We start from the raw sequence: 21026 nt of genomic DNA, 5'->3' as shown, positions 1-21026 counted from the left end.
TTTCAACGTTAGCTAAAACAGTGATCGTTGAGACTTCCAACGTTAGCTGAAACAGTGACGGTTTAGACTTCTAACGTTAGCTAAAACATTGACGGTTTAGACTTCTAACGTTAGCTAAAACATTGATGGTTTAGACTTCTAACGTTAGCAAAAATAGTGACGATTTAGACTTCCAACGTTAGCTAAAACAGTGACAGTTTAGACTTCTAACGTTAGCTGACACAGTGACAGTTAAGACTTCGTTATTTTAGCTAACGTTAGCTAAAATAGTGACGGTTCAGACTTCCAACGTTAGCTAAAACAGTGACAGTTTAGACTACCAACGTTAGCTAAAACAGTTACCGTTTCGGCTTTCAACATTAGCTGATCCAACGTTAGCCGAAACAGTCACGGTTTAGACTTCCAACGTCAGCTATCTTGCTCCACATCATGTGCTTGTCTACATCCTCCTCCTTCGCTCCCTCGCTCTTGTCGACCCCCTCCTTCCATTTCTTCTTCCCCTCACTTCCCTGATTCTCTCTGTGACTTCCACGGCTTTCTTCCTCTCTACCTGTGTCTCGACCCCCAGGTGGCGCACCCCTCGTCGCTGTCGCTGGAGTTGTCCCGCTGCTCCGGTCCCAGCCGTCGTCTCTCTCCACTTCTTCCGTCCAGAGGCAGGTGCCCATCCGGGGACGTGGGTTGGGTGTCGGACGGAGAGCTGACCGCGCCCGAGTCCTCGCCCTCCCCCGTGCCCTCCGAGGCGGCGTAGCCCTGGTCGGGCAGGCTGCTGCCGCCGCTGCTGCTGCCCAGAGACGCCGTCTCCTCCTCGGGTGTTTCTGCTTTCCGACAACCGGCCGCGGAGCTTTGCATGGAGTGCAGCCAAGCTGGGAGAGGATGGAGATACACGCCGTTAGCAACTTCAACACCCAAATTTAAAAAGGGTTTTCCACAGCGTACGGTTGTGTACGGTGAAACTAAAGGAATGAATTGGCTTATATGCATTAACTTAAAACTTTAAGGCCTCATTTATATTTATCAAAACCACAAACCGTAAAGTGCACACTATTTAGCTCTAGCAAAGTATGAATGAACCATGCATTCAAGCATTAATCCAACATGAATACTCATTCATAAACACAGTTATAAATGCTTATAAAGTGTAACCTTTATGCTTTAGATTAGGGCAAAGAACATGCTTAACTAATGCTTAACTAACTAGTAGTAACTAGTGAATTAATTAGTAGTAACTACCTGAATTCATCATGAATTGCAGCATTTTTTTAAAAATCATTTACTAACAAGTTACAAATGAGCTAATTAATCATGTATAATCATTAATCATTCATTTTCGTTTATGAATGAGTTACTAATGAGTATTCATGTTGGATTAATGCTTTATAAATGATTAGTTCACGCTTTACTAATGCTAAATAGTGTGCACTTATTGTAAAATGCTACCGGCTTCTCCAACCTGGAAAAACACACAAAAGAAAACAGTACAAATCATGAGGAAATTAGTTTGAAAAGAAGCCCGGGATGCAGCGCGAGCGAGACGTGCAGGAGAGGGAAGGAAACAGAGGAAGTATTTATGTTAGCTTCAACATTCATTCTGACACACACACGCGCACACACACAACCCAGAAAACACAGGCCAGATATACAAACACAAGCCCAAAAGCACAACCACCTGCGGCTCGATAAACCAGCTTTAATGATGTGCGGGGAGGACTTACTGTAAACAAGCCCTTTTAATTAGATTTCTACAGCACCGTTTTAGGTTCCAGTGAAAGATACTGCTTCATACCCTCTCATCTATATAATACGGTCATGCCTCTGGTCTGCCCTGCAGGATTCGGGGGAACTTATTTAGTCGGTGGCTGATCTCATTGAACTCCAAGCCAAGGGAACACAAATCTATGTGCCATCCGTCAGCCTTTCAGCAGCCGCGGCGCTGGGAACTCAACACGGGATTCTTGGAAAATGAGTTAAAACAGTTAGCAACCGTGTTTGTAATACCGGGTGTCTGTGAGTGTGTGCATGCATTGTGCTCCAATACATCCTCCTGTGTGTGTGTGTGTGTGTGTGTGTGTGTTTTAGGCCCGTCGGTTTTGGGCCTGGTCCTAATGGTGTGGAGGGAACAGCCTGTTCCAGGAGATGTGGTGATGACTCACAGGGCTGTCCTCCCAGCTCCTTCCCAGCAACAGCTTAGTCATGCCAGCTACAGCCACAATCAGCTCACACACACGTACACAAACACACACACACACGTGGTCTCATGCTCTTCTATTCACGCACGTATATTACAACACAAGTAAACATGCACGCGTAGTTCTCAAACTCGATGACGCGCGCTTCAGTTAAAGGCAAACAAAAGGTGTCCGAGCCGATCAATACTGTGACGTGTTACTGGTTTCAAACCGTGCACAACCTCAAACCAAAGTCCTTGAATCTTGATCCAGTCTTCAACTGTTTAATTGAAAAAAAAAATGGCGTGCACACATAATATTCTGTTTTTGTTCAATCACAACAGAGATTGCCTTTACAGATAAATGTTGTGTGTTCATTATCACAACAGGGAGAATAAACATCTGTACTCAAAGGCTTCGAACATACAGAGGACAAACCATATTTTACAAACCGATGAGGATCTGTGACACCACAATATTTGCATTGGTATGGTAACAAAACAACACATGTGGTTAAAAACAAGGGATCCCTTCCCTGAACATGGAAAAAGATAGCTTTTTTTTTTTTTAAAACATGACGGCTATTTAATAATATAGAGCTTTAACTTCAACACGCATAGTCAGGATGATGCAATCTGCTCTTAACGTCTTAGCTTTGATATCATTATTTTTCTCTTTTTTATGCATAGGATGTCATAAAGTAAGAGTAAGTCTGGACAAACGGTGAAGCATTCATGCAACTTATAAGTCTAAGAGCAAATCAGAGTGCTCTTTTTAAAAAAAGATGCAAATTCTCTTTGGTAAAAAGGTCTTTCATCTCATACACTTATCTTTAACCTCCCTAAAGGCAACATGTCCCTGATGGAGGATAATGTTGCCAAAAGCAGCAGGCATTCAGGTGTACCATTTCTAAACTAAGCCACAACAACACAGAGAGAGAGAAACAAACGCTGTCCCAACTATCGATCTGCAGGTATCACATTACCAAAATACTGGCCGATAGCTATCGCATGGCCTCGCCTCATAGCCTAATTTGAGCGCGTCACTCATCAATCACGCTGTAACTGAGACATACAGGGTTCGGCCCATCTGGCACATAGTCCTCTGACCACATTCTGCATGTCCACTCTGACCTCAGCTCTCATGCATAATCAATACCAACCTGCGAAATCATGTTGAAATACAAAACCACTAGCGGTATATACATACATTTGTGTAAAAAACAAAAAGAAAGAAGCATCGTTTAATGAGTGAAATTGGGAGAGCACTGCTTGCTTTCACTTGCTGCATCTCGGTGTCCTCAACAGGAGGAAGTCCAAAACCCCTCAAAGGGACAGACGCCGATTAGGTTTTACGGCTTTTGCGTAGTGAAAGCAAGTCAAAGAAGGAAATGATGCCAACGTATGCAGACGACACAGTGGAATACGAGGGAAGAGAGGAGGTCGATGAGCGTCGGAGGGAGAGGTCCGGCGGAAAGGAGAAGGAGGGTCAAAGGAGAAGCAAAGGGAACTGATTGGACTGGTCAAGGTGACGAGAGGGGTCAAGCCAGAGAGAGACTTCAGGAGTGTTTGGAGCGCAGACGTACAGGCCCGCAGCAGTACACTGTGAAGCAGGGGGCGGGGGAGGGGCAGAGAAAACAACAAGGTGAGATTTTGAGATGGACAGAACTCTTAACAATGCATTTTTTAGCGGGAATGACGATGAAGACGGCGTCCAGGAGCAAAACCTGATCGTGAAGAAAGACATTGGTTGCAGGAAAGCGATAGCATTTTTGGCCATTTCAGCCCGGTCATGCAAAGAAGAACACAAGGAGGCGTATATTGAGTTTGGTATTACTCAACAGCGTCTTCCATTAAGCATCTAATATACTCCCAATGTACTGTGCACATGCAACAACAGAAGGCACTCAAGTTGATTGGTGTTGACCCCAACTCTGACCTTTTGGACCCAGAAGAAATAACAGGGTGACATTTATAGATATGAAGCACCTCGACCCTCACATGGACCCAGTATCACTAAACATGTATACACACACACACACACACACACACACAGATGCAAACAAAACGGCCTGGCATAGAAGCACTGATTTCGACGAATGCAATAGAAGTTAAGGAACCAGAAGATCAGCTTCTAGGAAAGAAAAGAGAGCCCAAGACTGAAGGGAAAAGGGAAGAGGCCCGTCCATCTGGGACCTACACTGGGCGGCCGCTTCCTCCGCCTCCCCTGGAGTCTGCGGAGCGTTGCATTCTGGGGGCTCAACGGGAGGGGAAGACAGAGCAGGGGGCGCCGCCGCCGCCGTGCAGCGACGAGGTTTGGGTGGCGCCGGTTGATCGCCGGCTCCTGTGGGAGAAACAGCATGCAGGCAGGGCATGGCACTGCTGGTCACGTTGGTAATAAAAGAAAGAAGAAGTCGAGGAATGTGGCACAAACATTTGTCTTGTCAAATTAAAAATGTGGCCCAGAAAACATGACGTAATCATCAATATCTTTGTAATTTCTGCTTTGTTAATCAAACTCAGTTATCTGCTTGTTAAAAGGGGCTCCTCTTGTGTTAACACTACATTCATTGGTAATGGTTTTACTATTGCTCCGGTGGATTTGCACATTTTTTGCACACAGCCGATTATCAGCGGGAGTTTCAGGAGAAGTGACGGCAACAGGTTCGGAGCTACCATTGGCTTCAGATAACATCCTGTAAAAACTTGAATACAAATAAACGGGTGCCAGGAGCGGAGTTGTGTTATTTCTTCGCCGCGTCCTGATGCCACGACCAATCAGGGTCAATATGACATTTTGAATTTCTACATTTAAAAAAGTCTGGAAGAGCTTTATCGGACGTAACCGACAGCTTACTTTTTTGAAGCTCGCTGCCAAAGTTAGCGGAGAAGTTAAACACAAAAATCTTGCTGTTGGCAGAAAAGCTGCAGGCGATGGCAATCAGTGAGAGGAAGTAGCCTTATGTGGATATTCAAACGTCACATGTGATTATTACTGAAGGGGTAAACCCTTGATTTAGTTTTGACATTCAACAGCACTGACACACCCCAATATGTCCTCTCTATGTCCTGCCCAAAAAAGATTACTAATTGACTTGATGTTGCTGCTAATGTAGAAAGAAGCAGTGAAAAAAGGAAGTAAAGAGAACTTGAATACGTTTGTGTGATATATGCAGACTGTGAGTGCGGACTGTCACTGTTTTAGCTAACGTTGGAAGTCTAAACCGTCACTGTTTTAGCTAACGTTGGAAGTCTAAACCGTCACTGTTTTAGCTAACGTTGGAAGTCTAAACCGTCACTGTTTTAGCTAACGTTGAAAGTCTAAACCGTCACTGTTTTAGCTAACGTTGGAAGTCTAAACCGTCACTGTTTTAGCTAACGTTAAAAGTCTAAACCGTCACTGTTTTAGCTAACGTTGGAAGTCTAAACCGTCACTGTTTTAGCTAACGTTGAAAGTCTAAACCGTCATTGTTTTAGCTAACGTTGGAAGTCTAAACTGTCACTGTTTTAGCTAACGTTGGAAGTCTAAACCGTCACTGTTTTAGCTAACGTTGGAAGTCTAAACTGTCACTGTTTTAGCTAACGTTGGAAGTCTAAACCGTCACTGTTGGGGCTAAGTGTGGACTGATGAATGGGACAGAGTCCATTTATTCTAGATAATATATTTGGTTTTGGCGGGGAAAAAAGCACAATTACTGTAAAGCAGCATTGTTGAAATAGAGCCACCTTAATGTCCGAGTGATGCATCAGCGTTGCTGCTTTATCTGCATGCAGGGCTGAGACGAGAAGCAACACACAAGCGTTTAAATCCTCTGTTCCTTAATTATCAAACCAATATCAAAACATTAGCAATTCCTACAGGAGCATGTTTCTAATCTACATTTAAAGCGTTTCACTGCAAGAGTTTCAAGAGCGAAGGTAAATACAATTAACTAATAACAAACACTACAATCCAGCACTAGAATCTAGCAGTAAGAAACCCAGCATTAAATAAACACCAGAGAGCTTTTCTTAATGAAAGCATTCGTTTAATGCTGTGAAATCTCTATTTATTTAGGATCCATTCTTCATCGTAAAGCTTCTTAAAGCAAATGCCATACACTTTATAGTTTGACATATATGCTTGAATGAAGCCTAATAAAACCTAATAAATTAACTGTGTACATCTCTATCTCGGCCTAAACAAGCAGGAGCGCTACACCCTGCGCTGTACGTGGGGAGGTGTAGCTCTTCTAGCCCTAACGTGTGCACCGGCTATTGATTCACTGCCAAATATGCACCGTTTATGTATCACAAAGTGCAGTTGTCAGAAACTCTGACTGAGTACTTTCTCTCACGCTGCGAAGGGAAAGAAAGCAGACTGAAAACCGGTAGAGTTGCACTGTCAGCGATGTCAGGGAGAAGAGGAAGAGAAAAAAGGGCTTCTAGATATATTAATGATGCCGTCTGGTGTATCCTGACAAATGCAATAACCTCCTCAGCCTTTCTCTCGCTTTCATGTGCCTGTCCGTCATCTTAAACCCCTCTAGTCCGCTTGTTTCTACCTTTGCTATACGCGTGTCATCCCGATGCCAAAACCTTCCCATGCTCCTTCCTCTGAACTCCATTCTGGACCCCCTCACCTTCCTCATCCCTTTTTTTTCCCCATCTGAGGTCTTCCACTCTCTCATCTCTGCCTCTGTCAAGACTCTGCTGCGATTTCACCTCGCTGCAGAGGGGAGATCTGGGGCTATAGAAGGAGGATCAATACGAGGCCAGCTGTAGTTCAAGTAGATCTGGTTTTAAATCTATGATGGATCTGTCTGCCTTTGCATCTGCCAGCTTTGAAGGTTTTGTTTGAGCAGCTTCATAGGAGAGAAAGAGAGAGAGATGGGGAAAAAGAGACAAAGATAAGATAAGATAAGAAGAGCGTGAGGGATTGATAACACAGGCAAGAGACAAGGACTGTATTGTCTCGTAGGCTCTGATGAAAACCAGCTCCACTAGTTCCTGCACCTCAACCATGACATGCACGTACACACACGTACACACACACACACACACACACACACACACACGCACGCACACACAGAGTCTTTCACCATATGTGCGTCATTCTTGGCAGCTTAAGTTTGAGACGTTGCAGCAATGAGACAATCAGTCACTTTCCCTGTAAAAAAAAAAAACAAGCTTCTACAGCTCTTCAGCGTGCATCGCAGGTGATTGATGGCCAGGTGCACGTTCATGGCCTCTAATGCTACGTGTCAGGTGCTACGCTATAGCTAGTTACCCATTGCACTGTGCCGGTTGTTCTCGACGTCGTCCACCTTCAGGTTCATGTTCGGGGTCGACTCGGTCTCGATCCCGGCCGAGGTCGCTACTCTTCTGCCGGCCTCTTTTTCCGACTCCGCCGCTCCGCCGCCGGGGCTTTCCGTCGCGGACGGGACCCGCGCGGATCCGCTCGCCTCGCCGCCGCCGCTGCTGAGCGTGCTGCAGTAAGAAACGGCCTGGTCGAGGTCGGAGTCGTCGAGGCTGCGGCTGAGTTCGGAGCTGGAGTCCTGCACCGCCAGGCTCTCCGCGGTGCTGCTGCCGCCGCCGCCGCTGCTGCTGCTGCTCGGCGTCGGGGAACTCGGGGTCGGGCTGGCATTTACAGTCGCGGGGTCGAGGGGGACTCGTTTCGCCGCTTGCGTTGTAACGGCGGTAGCGGAGGCGGCGTTTGACTGGACGGCGTCATTGTGGAAGAAGCCTCGGGCGGGTGTTTCGGTGACGGGGTCGTCAGAGGTGGGAGAGGCAGAGCTTGAAGTGTCGTCGGGGTCCGGGGAGATGGATGCCGGGGTCGGAGGAGGGGCCGGGGCCTTCCTCTTCCTCTGCTGGCTTTCTGAGCCCAGGCCCGCCTGAGGGGAGAAAGAAAGAAAAAAAACAGACAGAAGAAAGTTAATTTCTCTGAGCACCTCGTGCATTTGTCTTTGTGGTCGGACAATAAATCACAAGTGACGTTGAGGTTACTACCGAGTAATTAAATCAAGTGGAGTTCTGGCAGCTGTCCGAGTCTTAAAATCCCTTAGAGTGCCAAAATCCCTTTTAAATTATCCTACAGAAAGATATAAAACACCTGGCAATGACACGGTCAATATATAGATATACATATATATATATATACACATACACTGGACCATTATTCAGACGTCATACTGTGTTGCTGAATTGCTCGTAGTAATGAATCACTTATCACTCGTGACAGCTCGGCTATGGGCACAATGATGCAACGTCTTCGTTGTGCAAACACCAAACAAAAACATTGAGAAACTCTGTTCTCTTCCTGTTCCAACGCTGAAGTCAACTGAGTTCAAACACGATCAATTGGCACGATACAACGCGAGTCAACTGAGGCCACGAGTCAATGATGATGGTGGTAGAGGGGAGGAAAAAATAAAACGACATCAAGTGACATTTGGCTGCCAATGGGTGTTTCTAAGAATCAATTATTAAAGTGCTCCAGACAGGTTCCAACAGTGAAAGGTGCCGTGCGCTGTATCCCCAATTACCGCTGCTGAGTTTAACTTTTTCTTCGTTGCAGAACATGCTCGGAGCTGCGTGGAGCGTTGCACGCGGCGGGACGGGGGAGAGATCAGGCCACCTTGCCTTTCTGCAAGAAAAAAATGGGTTTGCATCTGTGCACTCGGTGAACTCGGTTGCATGACATGTTATGGAAATCCAAACGGCCCCCCAGCTGGTTGTCTTTCACTTCCTCAGTCTCCCCCTTTTCACATACATTGAATACACACATACCAGTGGATGTGGGCCAAAGTTGAGGCTGAAATGGATGACTGACTTGCCTATGAAGATGGATGCGTGTGTGCGTGTGTGCATGCATGCATGTATGCGTGTGTGTGTGCTCCCTGCAGAGTGAAACATAAGACTGAAGCCAAGACCTGCCATGAAAGAAAGAACGCATCAAAACGCATGCAACACTTTTCTCTATGAGTGTAGAAGCACACACTTCTTTTGCATATGCACACACACACATATGAGAAGGAGCAGTATGCCTCATATCTCAGGCGGTGTATGGAGTTGGGAGTTGTTCGGGGTTGCAGGGTTAAGCGTGTGCTGCTCTCATGGTCCTTATTGGCGCCATGCCTGGGAGCGGAGCATGTACTTAAGATTGTAAGAGGCTGAAGCCAAGTCTCAAGACTGCATACACCACATTAAGGTCACACCGTCCATTTAAGCTGACGATGTAACATGATTATGTATATGTGTTGTTTACGGAGTTTACATTTGCAGCCGTGTCAAAATGCACGTCATACAGAGGAGAATATGGTCTTTTTTCTTCTTCTACAGTGTGTATTTCTGCGAGCTGGAGGCGGGATCTGGCCTCCTTCTGCTCACGTCTCAAGTCAACCTCGTGTCATGGCATCACAAGTTAAGTCACAACAGAGCAAAAAAGGGCCTGTCGGGGCCCGACGTGCCTCAGCACAGTCACGTCACGTTGCATCACATCACGAGCAGAAACAATGCCAAGTCAACGGCAAATCTGTGGAGGTGAGGGATGAGTTCCCCACACGGCAGTTATTACACATAACACCCTCAAAAGATAATAATTACAGATTGTGGAGCGATAAAGTCCAGGTGCAGCTCTTTCCATTCCCGTCCACTGGTTTTGACAGATTAACCATTTAAGAAGAGCTTATTTAGCGAGATAAAGACGGTTTTCATCACCACGAGGAGCCAGATTTCTGTTGTATTAAATATCTACAAATGCAAATAAATGAAGACCTTCCTCACTGTTTACCTGAACATGCTCGTACTAAAAGAAACCCAACCGGTCACCACGAGTCCACCTGTTTCTCACGAGCAACACAAAGGCCGTCTGGACGTCATCAGCCACCATCTGATTATCTTTGCCTTCACGCCGATGCGATTGTGTTTGTTCTGCAGGAACACAACTAACAAGAGAGACCTTGATGACAGACAGTCACAGCTTTCCTGTTCTCTGCAGGGATTTTGCTTTATAAACTCTCGCTTGGGTCGACCGCTCTGCAGTAAACGAGCTGTTGTCTTGTTTTATTTTTTCATGACACAAACTAACACGTTAGCGGAACTAAAATGTCGCGGAGACAAGGATTTAAATGCATTGCGCGCAATTTTTGTTGGTCAATTTAAGTGGCCAGGACGGCACCAATCAAGACTCAAGATGTTTTACTGTCATAAGCACAGAGACTAACAGTTATTCTGTACAATGAAAAGCTTATTTTGCTTGGTCCTCCTAACACAGAATTACTATAAACTTAAGCTAAAAAATAAATAAGGCACAAAATATGAAAGATATAACGGTATTGCACAAGAATATTATAATAGTATTGCTATGATAACATATGATAATAGCATTGCTCATTGTATCGTATACACTATGCATTGCTTCAACATTATTATAACATCGCTATAACATTTTTATAACATTGCTACAACATTGCTTCAACATTGCTACAATGTCCAAATATGGTCGTGACATGACGTCACAGCAGCTGTTCGCTGCACACGCCGTTATTATCTATCATTATTATTATTATTATTATTATTATTATTATTATTATTGCTTCAATTCTTCTTCTGTGGATTTTTGCGTGGGGTTAAAGAACGCCGGAGAAACAATGCGGCATATGTGGACACGGGATCCTCTGAAAGGAGATGCGCCTGAACACAAAAGCGAGTCGGAGGGCCATGCAGGGACAGTCTGGTGCCTCCATGAAATTTTCCACTGGACGGTTCGAGAGGCCCCGTGTCAGAGCGTGTTGATCGGGCAGGGCCACCCACGGGGGCCTCAACCTGCTGGCGTGACCATTCATTAGTGTTTCCATGGACTCTTGAAGGGTGAGGGGCTTTGTGTGTGTGTGTGAGGGGGTCAAACTGTATATGTGGGTGCTTGTGCATGTCGAGTACACACATATATGCATATGAGTGTGTGTGTGTGTGTGTGCACAGATGTATGTGTGTGTAAGTGTGAGCGTGGCAGGGATGGTAATAATAGCAGCTGAACTGTCTGAGATCACCGAGGTCACAAACATTCCAACAGAAGACTGGAAGACAGTTAGTGTGTGTTATCGTGTGTGTGTGTGTTATAATGAACATGTGTGGGTTGTATGATGAAAAGAGTTGTATGTTAACAATGTGTGTGTGTGTGTGTGAGAAAGGGGGGGCGCAGAAGAGGCTAGCTGAGGATAAGGAGACACATGGCTGACCCAGTTCCATTGTCGTCTACTTTGTCCCACTAACCCATTTGAATACGAAGCCAATTGAATGTTTTAAAGTTTGGTGAGAGGAATCAGAGGTTCACAGTCCTGTTTCATTAACCGCTGAGCTGTGTGCCACAAGCTTCTTCTTCTACTCTATTAATTAACTGAACTGTGCTCTTGCACTGCAGCTAATAGTGTTCAATATTCAAACAACTTTTAGTCGTAATGCTGAAGCTGCTGATGTTCAATCCTGCAGGATCCACACATGTTGTACTTAGATTATTATGTTACTTTCCTTATGTTTTCCAACACTAATGCACAATAACACAGATTGTTGTTTCCCTGAAAGGCTTTTATATTTTGACTAGAATCAGAATATATTATTATTATTTTTGTTTGTTTTTTACTTACGTGTAGCATCTGTACTTATTTGTTTTATCTAAAAAAAATAAATCATTTTGTATATACACACACACACACATATACATATAGATATATATATATGTATATATATATATATATATATATACACATATATATATATATATATATATACACACAGACCTATACATATATATATATACATACACATACATACACATATATATATATATATATATATATATATATATACATACACATACATACACATATATATATATATATATATACATACACATACATACACATACATACACATATATATATATATATATATATATATATAATTTTTATATATATATATATATATAATTTTTTTATATAGGTAAATGTTCATTGTTATTGTTCTTAAATGTTGTGCACCTTCCGCCAGGACAAATACCTTATTTGTGTGAACTCATTTGGCAATACAGGGTTCTGATTGTAAAATACGTAATATAACGTGTTGTATTCCATCTTTCTTTGTACTCATCTGTGATCAGTGGTGTGAAAGAGACCAACAGAGGCTGTGCATGAGAGGAAAAGCTCATATTGAGGGGTATAAAGACAGATGGATACGAAACCAAGAAGAACAGACACAAAAGAAGGAAAAACGCAGTTCCAGGAGCGCTCTTTACCAACAACACAACTCCAGCAGCGACTTGTGTTTTGTCTGGCTGATCGAACCAGCGCTGTGCATTAGAGCAGATTAAAGTTAGCTGCCGTTTGGAGGCAGCGATGTGAGTGATGGCTGTGATGCTGCCAACTCTCTACTGTCACACCGTGACAGATCATCAGGGAGGAAGGAACAGAAACGAGCCAGCTCGATCCATCAAGAAGCCTCACAGACACGCAACAGGAATGCAGCGCGCACAACAAAACTAAATTCACGCAACGCAGAAACCTCTCTCGCACACTGCCAGAGTTAAAGATCTGATCGTCAATCCCATAACGTCAGAGACGCCCGGAGGTCACATCTGACAGCTGGATCTCACCTCGATAAGAAATGTAATCAAACAATAGGAACTAACACGACTCATTTGTGTTCCTCCGAGCGAGAAACGTTTTAATTTCCAAACAGACGTTGACGTAAATCATGAGTTTCTTCTTTGGCTCCGGTTTCCTCCTCCTGGCTTTAAAATCTGCAGTCTGAAAACAAAGAAGTGCTCCTGTATCGGACCTCGCTCATTTGGGGCGAGGACATAAAAGAAGGTCTGGATATCTCTCGCGACTGGACTGAAAGAATTAAAACCTTCCTTCTGAGATTGAGAACGGGCATGTACGTATCTGGACGGACAAAATGGACCAAATATATGGCAAAATAAGGAAACTGGAGGTGACTCGCTCTCCAAAACCTCACAGGTTTCTGGATTGTGATGCTTCTACAGGCGCAGTAACTCTCAGGAACTTACTTTTACTTCTTCACCTGCTTGGACTTTCTTTGTGTGTTTTCTTTCCTTGTGGTCCTTCTTGGCCAAGACACGAGGTTAGTTCCTTGTATTCTTTCTTACTTTTGAGTGTCGTATTTTTCGTTGAACTGTAGAAATAGCTAAATAAAAGATAGTTTTTGAAGTTATGAGTATTTGAAAACGAGACACGCCCCAATGAGATATCAAAAAGTTTTCAACGCAGTCTTGAAGATATAACTCCTTTCATGATGCACAGAAAGTTTGGTATGAATTGGGCAAAGCGTTCTAGGTGTAAACTGCAAAAATGTGTTTTTTCACAAAATTCAAAATGGCGGACTTTATGGGTCTGAGAGGCTTTTTTGTACAGCAGGTGGAGCTGAACATGTGTGACTTTTTTCAAGTCAATCGGACAATCTGGGCGAGGGGCGTCGCCGGTTTAACTTCTAGGGGGCGCTAGAGATACTTTTCTTTTTTGGACACAAATTTGACGCCTATTTTATACGTCTATTGTCACCAGGACTGACGAGCGTGCCACATTTGGTGACTTTTGGCGGATGACAAGTCGCCCAAAAAACAGTCCAAAGAAATAAAATAAGAATCAGTTCCAATAGGGTCCGTCAATCACTCGGACCCTAAATATCAAGTAGAATATTTAATATATATTTGTTTTAAAAGAAGATCTGTGTACATGTGAAGCTGCGGATCACCGTTGAAAGTTGAATTTTGCTTCGTCAAATGTCGGTTAAATGGAATATGGGAGCGGAGAAAGCTCAACGAGAACTGAAGAGTCTCTAACGAGCCGTGGGTTCAACTTCTGTGAACTTTTTCTTTACTTAGCGACGGCGCTTCGCCTCCTGAACTTCAATGCCACTCCCACCACCGTGTCCTGAAGGCGAGGCCGGCACGCCAACCAGATTTTTACGCTCCGCTGCATTTTGGAAATATGATCCCCAAAAGCTTACACATTGTTGACGAGAATAAAAACACCCGCTTAAAAGTACTGCTGCTACCTCCCTTTGACCCTCTGTGAACCCTCTAAGTCCGTTTCTCTCTGTCGGTCTGCATCCTCTCTCTCCTTCTCTGTTGCTTCAGGTTGTGTGTCATCACACAACACAACACACACACACTTGCACACACAAGAAGCGCCGTCTGTTATTGAGCGATGGAGCACAACCGCTCAGGATTCCTCCGAACTCCTTTATCACGAGAGGAAACGCAGACACGGCTTTCTTTTCCAAAAACCAATATCAGATGGAAAAAAAACAGGGTTGTGTTTCTCTGCCCTCGACGTTCCCAAAACAATCGTTTCGATCAGAGCTGCTCTCGTAATGTAAAGACGGAGACAGATTGTTTGCAAAAAGCCGAGGAACAAAACGGCAAAGCTCTCTGAGAAAACATCCGATTCCTGGAGGTCAAAGACTCTTTACGCTCTTCATGGACGCTGCGTCATCCTGTTCACGTTCTCACAGCGGCGAGAAGGTCAAAGATCTACTGTCATTACCGTTCATAAACCACATTTTCATGACTTTAAACCAAATTTCAATGACTATAAGGCACATTTTCATGACTTTAAACAAGATTTCCATGACTTTAAATCAAATTTCAATGACTATATGGCACATTTCCATGATTTTAAACAAGATTTCCATGACTTTAAACAAGATTTCCATGTCTTTAAACAAGATTTCCATGACTTTAAATCAAATTTCAATGACTATATGGCACATTTCCATGATTTTAAACAAGATTTCCATGACTTTAAACAAGATTTCCATGTCTTTAAACAAGATTTCCATGACTTTAAATCAAATTTCAATGACTTTATGGCACATTTCCTTGACTTTAAACAAGATTTCCATGACTTTAAATCATATTTCCATGACTTTAAATCATATTTCCATGACTTTAAATCATATTTCCATGACTTTTAACCACATTTCCATGACTTTTAACCACATTTCCATGACTTTTAACCACATTTCCATGACTTCAAACCAAATGTCCATGAGCAGACATTGTGTGAAATCTGTGTGTGAACAGTAAAAAGTGATAAAATGAAGTATTTAAACTAACAATGTGGATTGATGAGGATGATGTCTCTAAATCTAAACACACGGCTCTTAGATCTCCTCACCTCGTAGCCCTCGTAGCCGGCGTGCCCCACGGCGGGCGGCGGGGCTCCGGGCAGCGCCGGCGCTCTCCTCTTCTTGGCGTCGGCTTTGGGCGACATCCTGGAGATGTTCATGACGGACTGAGACTGGCCCAAAGTGCTGGGCCGGTCCTCCACGCCGGAGACGGCCGACGCGGCGGACAGACCCTGTGGGTGTAAACAACAAAGAGAGGTGAGGGAAGTCTGACATAAACACACAAACAAACATGTACACGCGTAAAGACTGAAGGACACGTTGCTGCCAATCACAAGAGAGTCACATGACCACTGGGTTGTGGATTCATTGGTCATGCTGCTGCTAACTATTCATTAACTGAAACGCCCTGAGATGACTTCTGCTTCTCCAAAGGATAACTATTAACATTATCTTTGTAGCTCATATTATGATATCCATATTAATTACTAAATTCCATGAGTAAAGACCAAATTTCCATGAGTTTTCACCAAATTTTTATGACTTTAAACCAAATTTTCAAGACTTTTGGCCAAATTTCCATGACTTTTTACCACATTTTTATGACAATAAACCAAATTTTTATGACTTTTAACCACATTTCCATGACTTTTCACAAAATGTCCATGACTTTTATCCAAATTTCCATGACTTTTCACCAAATTTTCATGACTTTTAGCCAAATTTCCATGACTTTTTACCACGTTTTCATGACAATAAACCAAATTTTCATGACTTTTCACAAAATTTCCATGACTTTTTACCACGTTTTCATGACAATAAGCCAAATTTTCATGACTTTTAACAACTTTTCTATGACTTTAAACCACATTTCCATGACTATAAACCAAATTTCAAAATGATGTAAATCACAGTAATCCCAAAAACAACAAAAGAATTGAGATTGGAACCAACAAAATGGGATGACACCTGTCACACAACTAGCAACTAGACAGGACTTGTGTGTTATATGGTAAAACTGCTGTAACATAAGCGTTTATTTCATATAAATTGATCTCAAACTCTAGATCTAAATGCATTCATACATTCACACGCAATCAACATTTCCTGGAGGTGTCATCCATTCTTCAGTCACGAAAATGAATGCATTTGACAAAAGGTGGAAGTGCAAACCCGTTTTCAAAGGGCGGCTGCTTCTGACCAAAAGCATAGGAACAAAAAAACAACTAAAAAAAAAGGTCTTCAATAACTGATCAAAGAGAGCCCAAAGTGCTGCTGAGCATCTGAACCAGGGCTCAGCTTGGTACGGAGCCTCGGCTCGACGTGGGGGAAGCAAACCGTGACTCACAGCCGCGTGATCTGAGAGAAGGGCCGGCGCGTTTAAAGGCAGATTAATTGATGCGTTCAGACAATGCCTGCATACGGCACGAATAAAGAAAAGGAACATAAAGTTCAGGTCGTTAGAATTAATTGGACCGAAAGGTTAGAACATCTCACAGCGGGGAGGGATGGGACAAGGAGGAGGCATGTCTGCAGCTTTGGTCACATAAGTGTGTATGTATATATATATATATATATATATATATATATATATATATATATATATATATATATATATATATATATATATAATTTAGATTGTTCCAGCAGGCAGAATGATGGTCTAGCGTCGTGTTTGTTGTCTTGAGCTCAACTTTAAAGCGACGGCGTGAAGATACGTGTTCGTACTATTGAACAAGTAGACCGTTATTATGATCGACTGCATCAATCTCACCGTTCATTAAAACGCTAAATAACAAAATATCCAAACACCATGGCCCTTGTGTTAAAACATCTAGAAACACTAAACCAACTTTTAAACACATTTCCACAACTTTAAACCAACCTTTCAAGACTTTAAACCACATTTCCATGATTCTAAACCAAGTTTCCATGACTTTTAACCAAATTTTCATGACTTTAAACCACATTTCATGACTTTAACCCAAATGTTCATTAGCAAACATTGTGTGAAATGTGTGTGTGTAAACAGTAAAAAGTGATAAAATGTAGTATTTAAACTAACAATGAGGATTCAAAGCATACAGTAAACCTTAAATGAAACAAACGGATGAGAGACAATAGTTTGATTAAAAGAATAAACATTTATATAGATGCCTGTATGTATGCAGCTCATATTCTGAGCTCATGAAAATAGTAAACAAAACACCGAGTGTAAAACAAAAAGACATGGCTTAAAATTATTTTTTATAGCAGATTAACACAGAACACAACTTAAGACTAAGGTGATCTAAAATGTGGAATAAAAGTAGTTTTGCCGTGAAGCCGACAGGTGAGAGCAGACGTCTCATCAATCCTTCACGTCCTTCCACATCTCATCTTTTTGTTCTGTTATCCTCCAGCTTTCACCTCTCAGAAATATAATGTTCAAAGCAGAGGAATTCACATGAACTCTCTCTGACTCCTCCACCTCTCCTTCCTCTCCTTCCCTCTGGTAAACAACCTGAAATCTGTCAAAACACAGCGAGAGGCAACAAGCGCACTGCAGCACTGCTGCGTCCTGCTCATAATTACAAAGGGCATATCTTTCAAATGTATTGAACTTCTGCAGAACTTCTTCAGACGGTGAACAGATCTGCTTTTCTGGTGCTTTATAGTTCGACTGATCCTACTACAAACCACACACACGCAAATATAGAAATCTCTGCTCTCTTTACTTTAAAAATATCAGAATCCCTCCCAACTAATCACAGAGTTAATCCGACTGCCACGCAGAGACGTTCTCCTCCGAAGGAGATGAACGGCAACTCGACGTTGTTCAGGAAAGATTAAAGAAATGTTGGGCAATGACAAGTTGCCATGAGTTTGCTTCAGAATCAGCGCTAACCCGTAACATGATGCACTCTAAGACCACACACACGCACACACACACACAAACAAACACGCACACACACACACGGTTTAGCCCCTAATGAACAATTAGAGATAAGAGGCAGGGCTTTTAGTGCTAATGTAGCCAAGGTAAGGTAATCTGATGCCTTCAGGCTGATAACACTGTGGCTTTATGTGTGTGTGTGTGTGTGTGTGTGTGTGTGTGTGTGTGTGTGTGTGTGTGTGTGATAAGAGTCTCTGGCTGAGAAACAATCACTCTGGAGAGAAAAGGCCCGGCTGCATTAAAGCGTCTGAGAAACAGCATGAATATGAATTCACATGAATTAGCTTCCACTTTCTTATATTTTATTTAAGTACATTTTACATCAAGGTATTAAATGCTACGTCCTCTTTCTAATTCACACGCAGCTATGATATATATTTTCCCCGTCTTCCTCTACTTTTATTTGTTTCAAAAAGGAAAACGCGTCAACAGAAGTATCTGAAAAAGCCCGAAAAAGAAAGCTTGGATCACGAAGAAGAGGACGATGACGGAGACGACATCGAAAAGAGGCAGAAGGGTGGAGCGGCTGGAGAGAACCGAGTGTTTTTCCAGCCAACGTAATCAAACGCCGTATCGATCCGAGGCGAGGCGTAGACGACCGCTGCTGACCCGAAGCCCACGGCTTCAGAAATCAAATCAAGGCCATAAAGTTCAGGATCTAACGAACGGGGAAGAGCGTTACATGGATGTAAACGCCACACACACACACACACACACACACTGGAGTGTCATATGGGCTGCTGTGCACTTGAAGGTCCTCGAGAACAGACAGTACACTCCCTCATCATGTAGAGGAAAGAAAAGTACAGTAGATTGGAGCTTCACAGTGTTCATACTCCTGTTTGGACCGGAGACGACCAGCGCTCTCTTTCAAAGGTTTAAAGGAAGTCCGACGCTACAGCGCCAACAAACTGCTGACTAATCTTGTGAAAACACTTGCTGCCCTCTGGTGGACATCCGTGCACATGACCCCCAACTCCATAAACACTGCACAGGACCAACGCGATCTGTAGAGATTGAAACAAACATTTCAAGCTGGCATGAATCCCATGAAATTTGGCTATTTTGACTCTGTGCTGTACTAACTTTGCAGCTGCCACTTCTGCAGGGAGACGAGGTCTAACGTCAACATTTTCATTTCAAACAATCCTCCGACCACATCCACTGATGAGATCTCACACCTGCTGCGATGCCAGGATTGTAGAGTAAGAGAGGAAGTGGTATCAATGGCCCGTCCCCACTTCCTAACCTCCTTACATCCTCACACCCTTGATCAGACCACACACATCTACAGGCTCGGCATTCATTCATTCATTTGGATCTCATCGTCACTGTGTTTAATCACTAAATCTGACCACAGGAAGCCGGAAATAGAAACAGCTGCTAGAGTATTTAGAAAAAAGAAGCCGTGCAAGAAGCAGCAATGCAGAAAGAGCACATGACAGGAACGCTGTGTGATAAACAACACGACTGACTGCAATAGAAAGTACCACATTGTGGAGTTTGATCAATTTCTGTTGCGAGTGAGAGATATTCATTAATCTCTGTTGGGATTTTATTTTATTGTTTGAATTGTGCAAATAAAATAAAAATGTGTATGTATGTATGTATGTATGTATGTATGTATGTATGTATGTATGTATGTATGTATATATATATATATATATATATATATATATATATATATATATATATATATACATTTTTTATATTTTATTTTATATTTATATATATATATATATATATATATATATATATAAAATACATAAATTAAATAAAATTCAAATAAAATTAAAAAAATTAATTAATTAAAAAATTAAAAATAATTATATAAAAATAATTTAAAAAAAAAAAAGAATGAATTAAAAACAATAAAAAAAGATTCCCCTTGTCCCACACCGGACGCTGCCCGCCGTGTTAGTAGTACTTACGTTTGAGTGAGTGTCAGTGATTTGGTCATCCATGTCCACGGATGTTGTGTCCGTCTGCAAAACGGAGGGAAGGCTCAGCGCTAACATGCAGCGTTCAGGTGCTAACATGCAGCGTTCAGGTGCTAACATGCAGCGTTCAGGTGCTAACATGCAGCGTTCAGGCGAGCGCCTTCAGGCCGTCACTCTGAGTGAGTCTGTTAAACATTACATTGCATCTCTCGTGCTGATGAGTCACGCCGTACCAACTCAGTGGACGGTTATGAGGACGTTAGAGGCGCGGTTAAGCTAACGTCATGCTTGATAGTGACATGTTATCACACCGCTAACAGTGACAGAGGAATACTACACAATCTGGAGAGATATGGAGCTGTACCTTGGTTTTCCTCCTGCTGAATTGGAAGATACCTAAGAGGCCTTTCTTCTCTGCTCGGTCCAGACTGGTAGTACTGGAGCGGATGGAGTCTAGGGAAAGAGGAAGAGGAGGAGGAGGACGAGGAGGAAGAGGAGGAGAGGAGTTGGACATGATAAGTGACTCATAAAAGCAAAGGAAATTAGTTCATTCTGAGAAAAGGTTCGTGAGGGATTTAGTAGAAAGGAGCGCCAGATGGTGACGCCATACAGATAACGAGATAATTGCTCTCTGATTGGTCGTTAAGGCCAGAGTCTCTTTTTTTTCCTGATTTCACGGAAATGAGGCTTCTAGATCAACATCCACAGGTCAAATTAATACATTTAAACACATTTTAAAAGAAAAAGATTGTTATATTTCAATAATTCTGTGAGATCCTCAACATGACTCATGCCGATTATCACTATTTCCCTTATTTAGTCCCCTTAACAACAGCCCAATAGCGCAATAATTACCTTCCAC

General features: G+C 42.8%; 1 protein-coding gene across 7 annotated transcripts in view; it reads right to left on the bottom strand.

Annotated features, from left to right (window-relative positions):
• Nucleotides 1-21026, bottom strand: part of cobl (cordon-bleu WH2 repeat protein) — a 48622-nt gene that overhangs the window by 8309 nt on the left and 19287 nt on the right. For 5 of the 7 annotated variants that reach the window (XM_068596348.1, XM_068596347.1, XM_068596346.1 and 2 more), the window contains 5 exons: nucleotides 20529-20617; nucleotides 20156-20209; nucleotides 15340-15522; nucleotides 7434-8037; nucleotides 551-863 (listed from right to left, as the gene is read on the bottom strand). In XM_068596348.1, coding sequence (XP_068452449.1) covers nucleotides 551-863; nucleotides 7434-8037; nucleotides 15340-15522; nucleotides 20156-20209; nucleotides 20529-20617 — 1243 coding nt within the window. The remainder of the gene's footprint in view (nucleotides 1-550; nucleotides 864-7433; nucleotides 8038-15339; nucleotides 15523-20155; nucleotides 20210-20528; nucleotides 20618-21026) is intronic. The other 2 variants (XM_068596351.1, XM_068596352.1) reach the window with 1 other exon arrangement.

Source organism: Clinocottus analis, unplaced genomic scaffold (assembly GCF_023055335.1).
Source record: "Clinocottus analis isolate CAN_PGR_092001 unplaced genomic scaffold, fCliAna1.0.p SCAF_36, whole genome shotgun sequence".
NCBI classification, from domain to species: domain Eukaryota; kingdom Metazoa; phylum Chordata; class Actinopteri; order Perciformes; family Cottidae; genus Clinocottus; species Clinocottus analis.
Note: the sequence above shows the minus strand (reverse complement) of the source record. Positions and strands in the feature narration are given on the sequence as shown.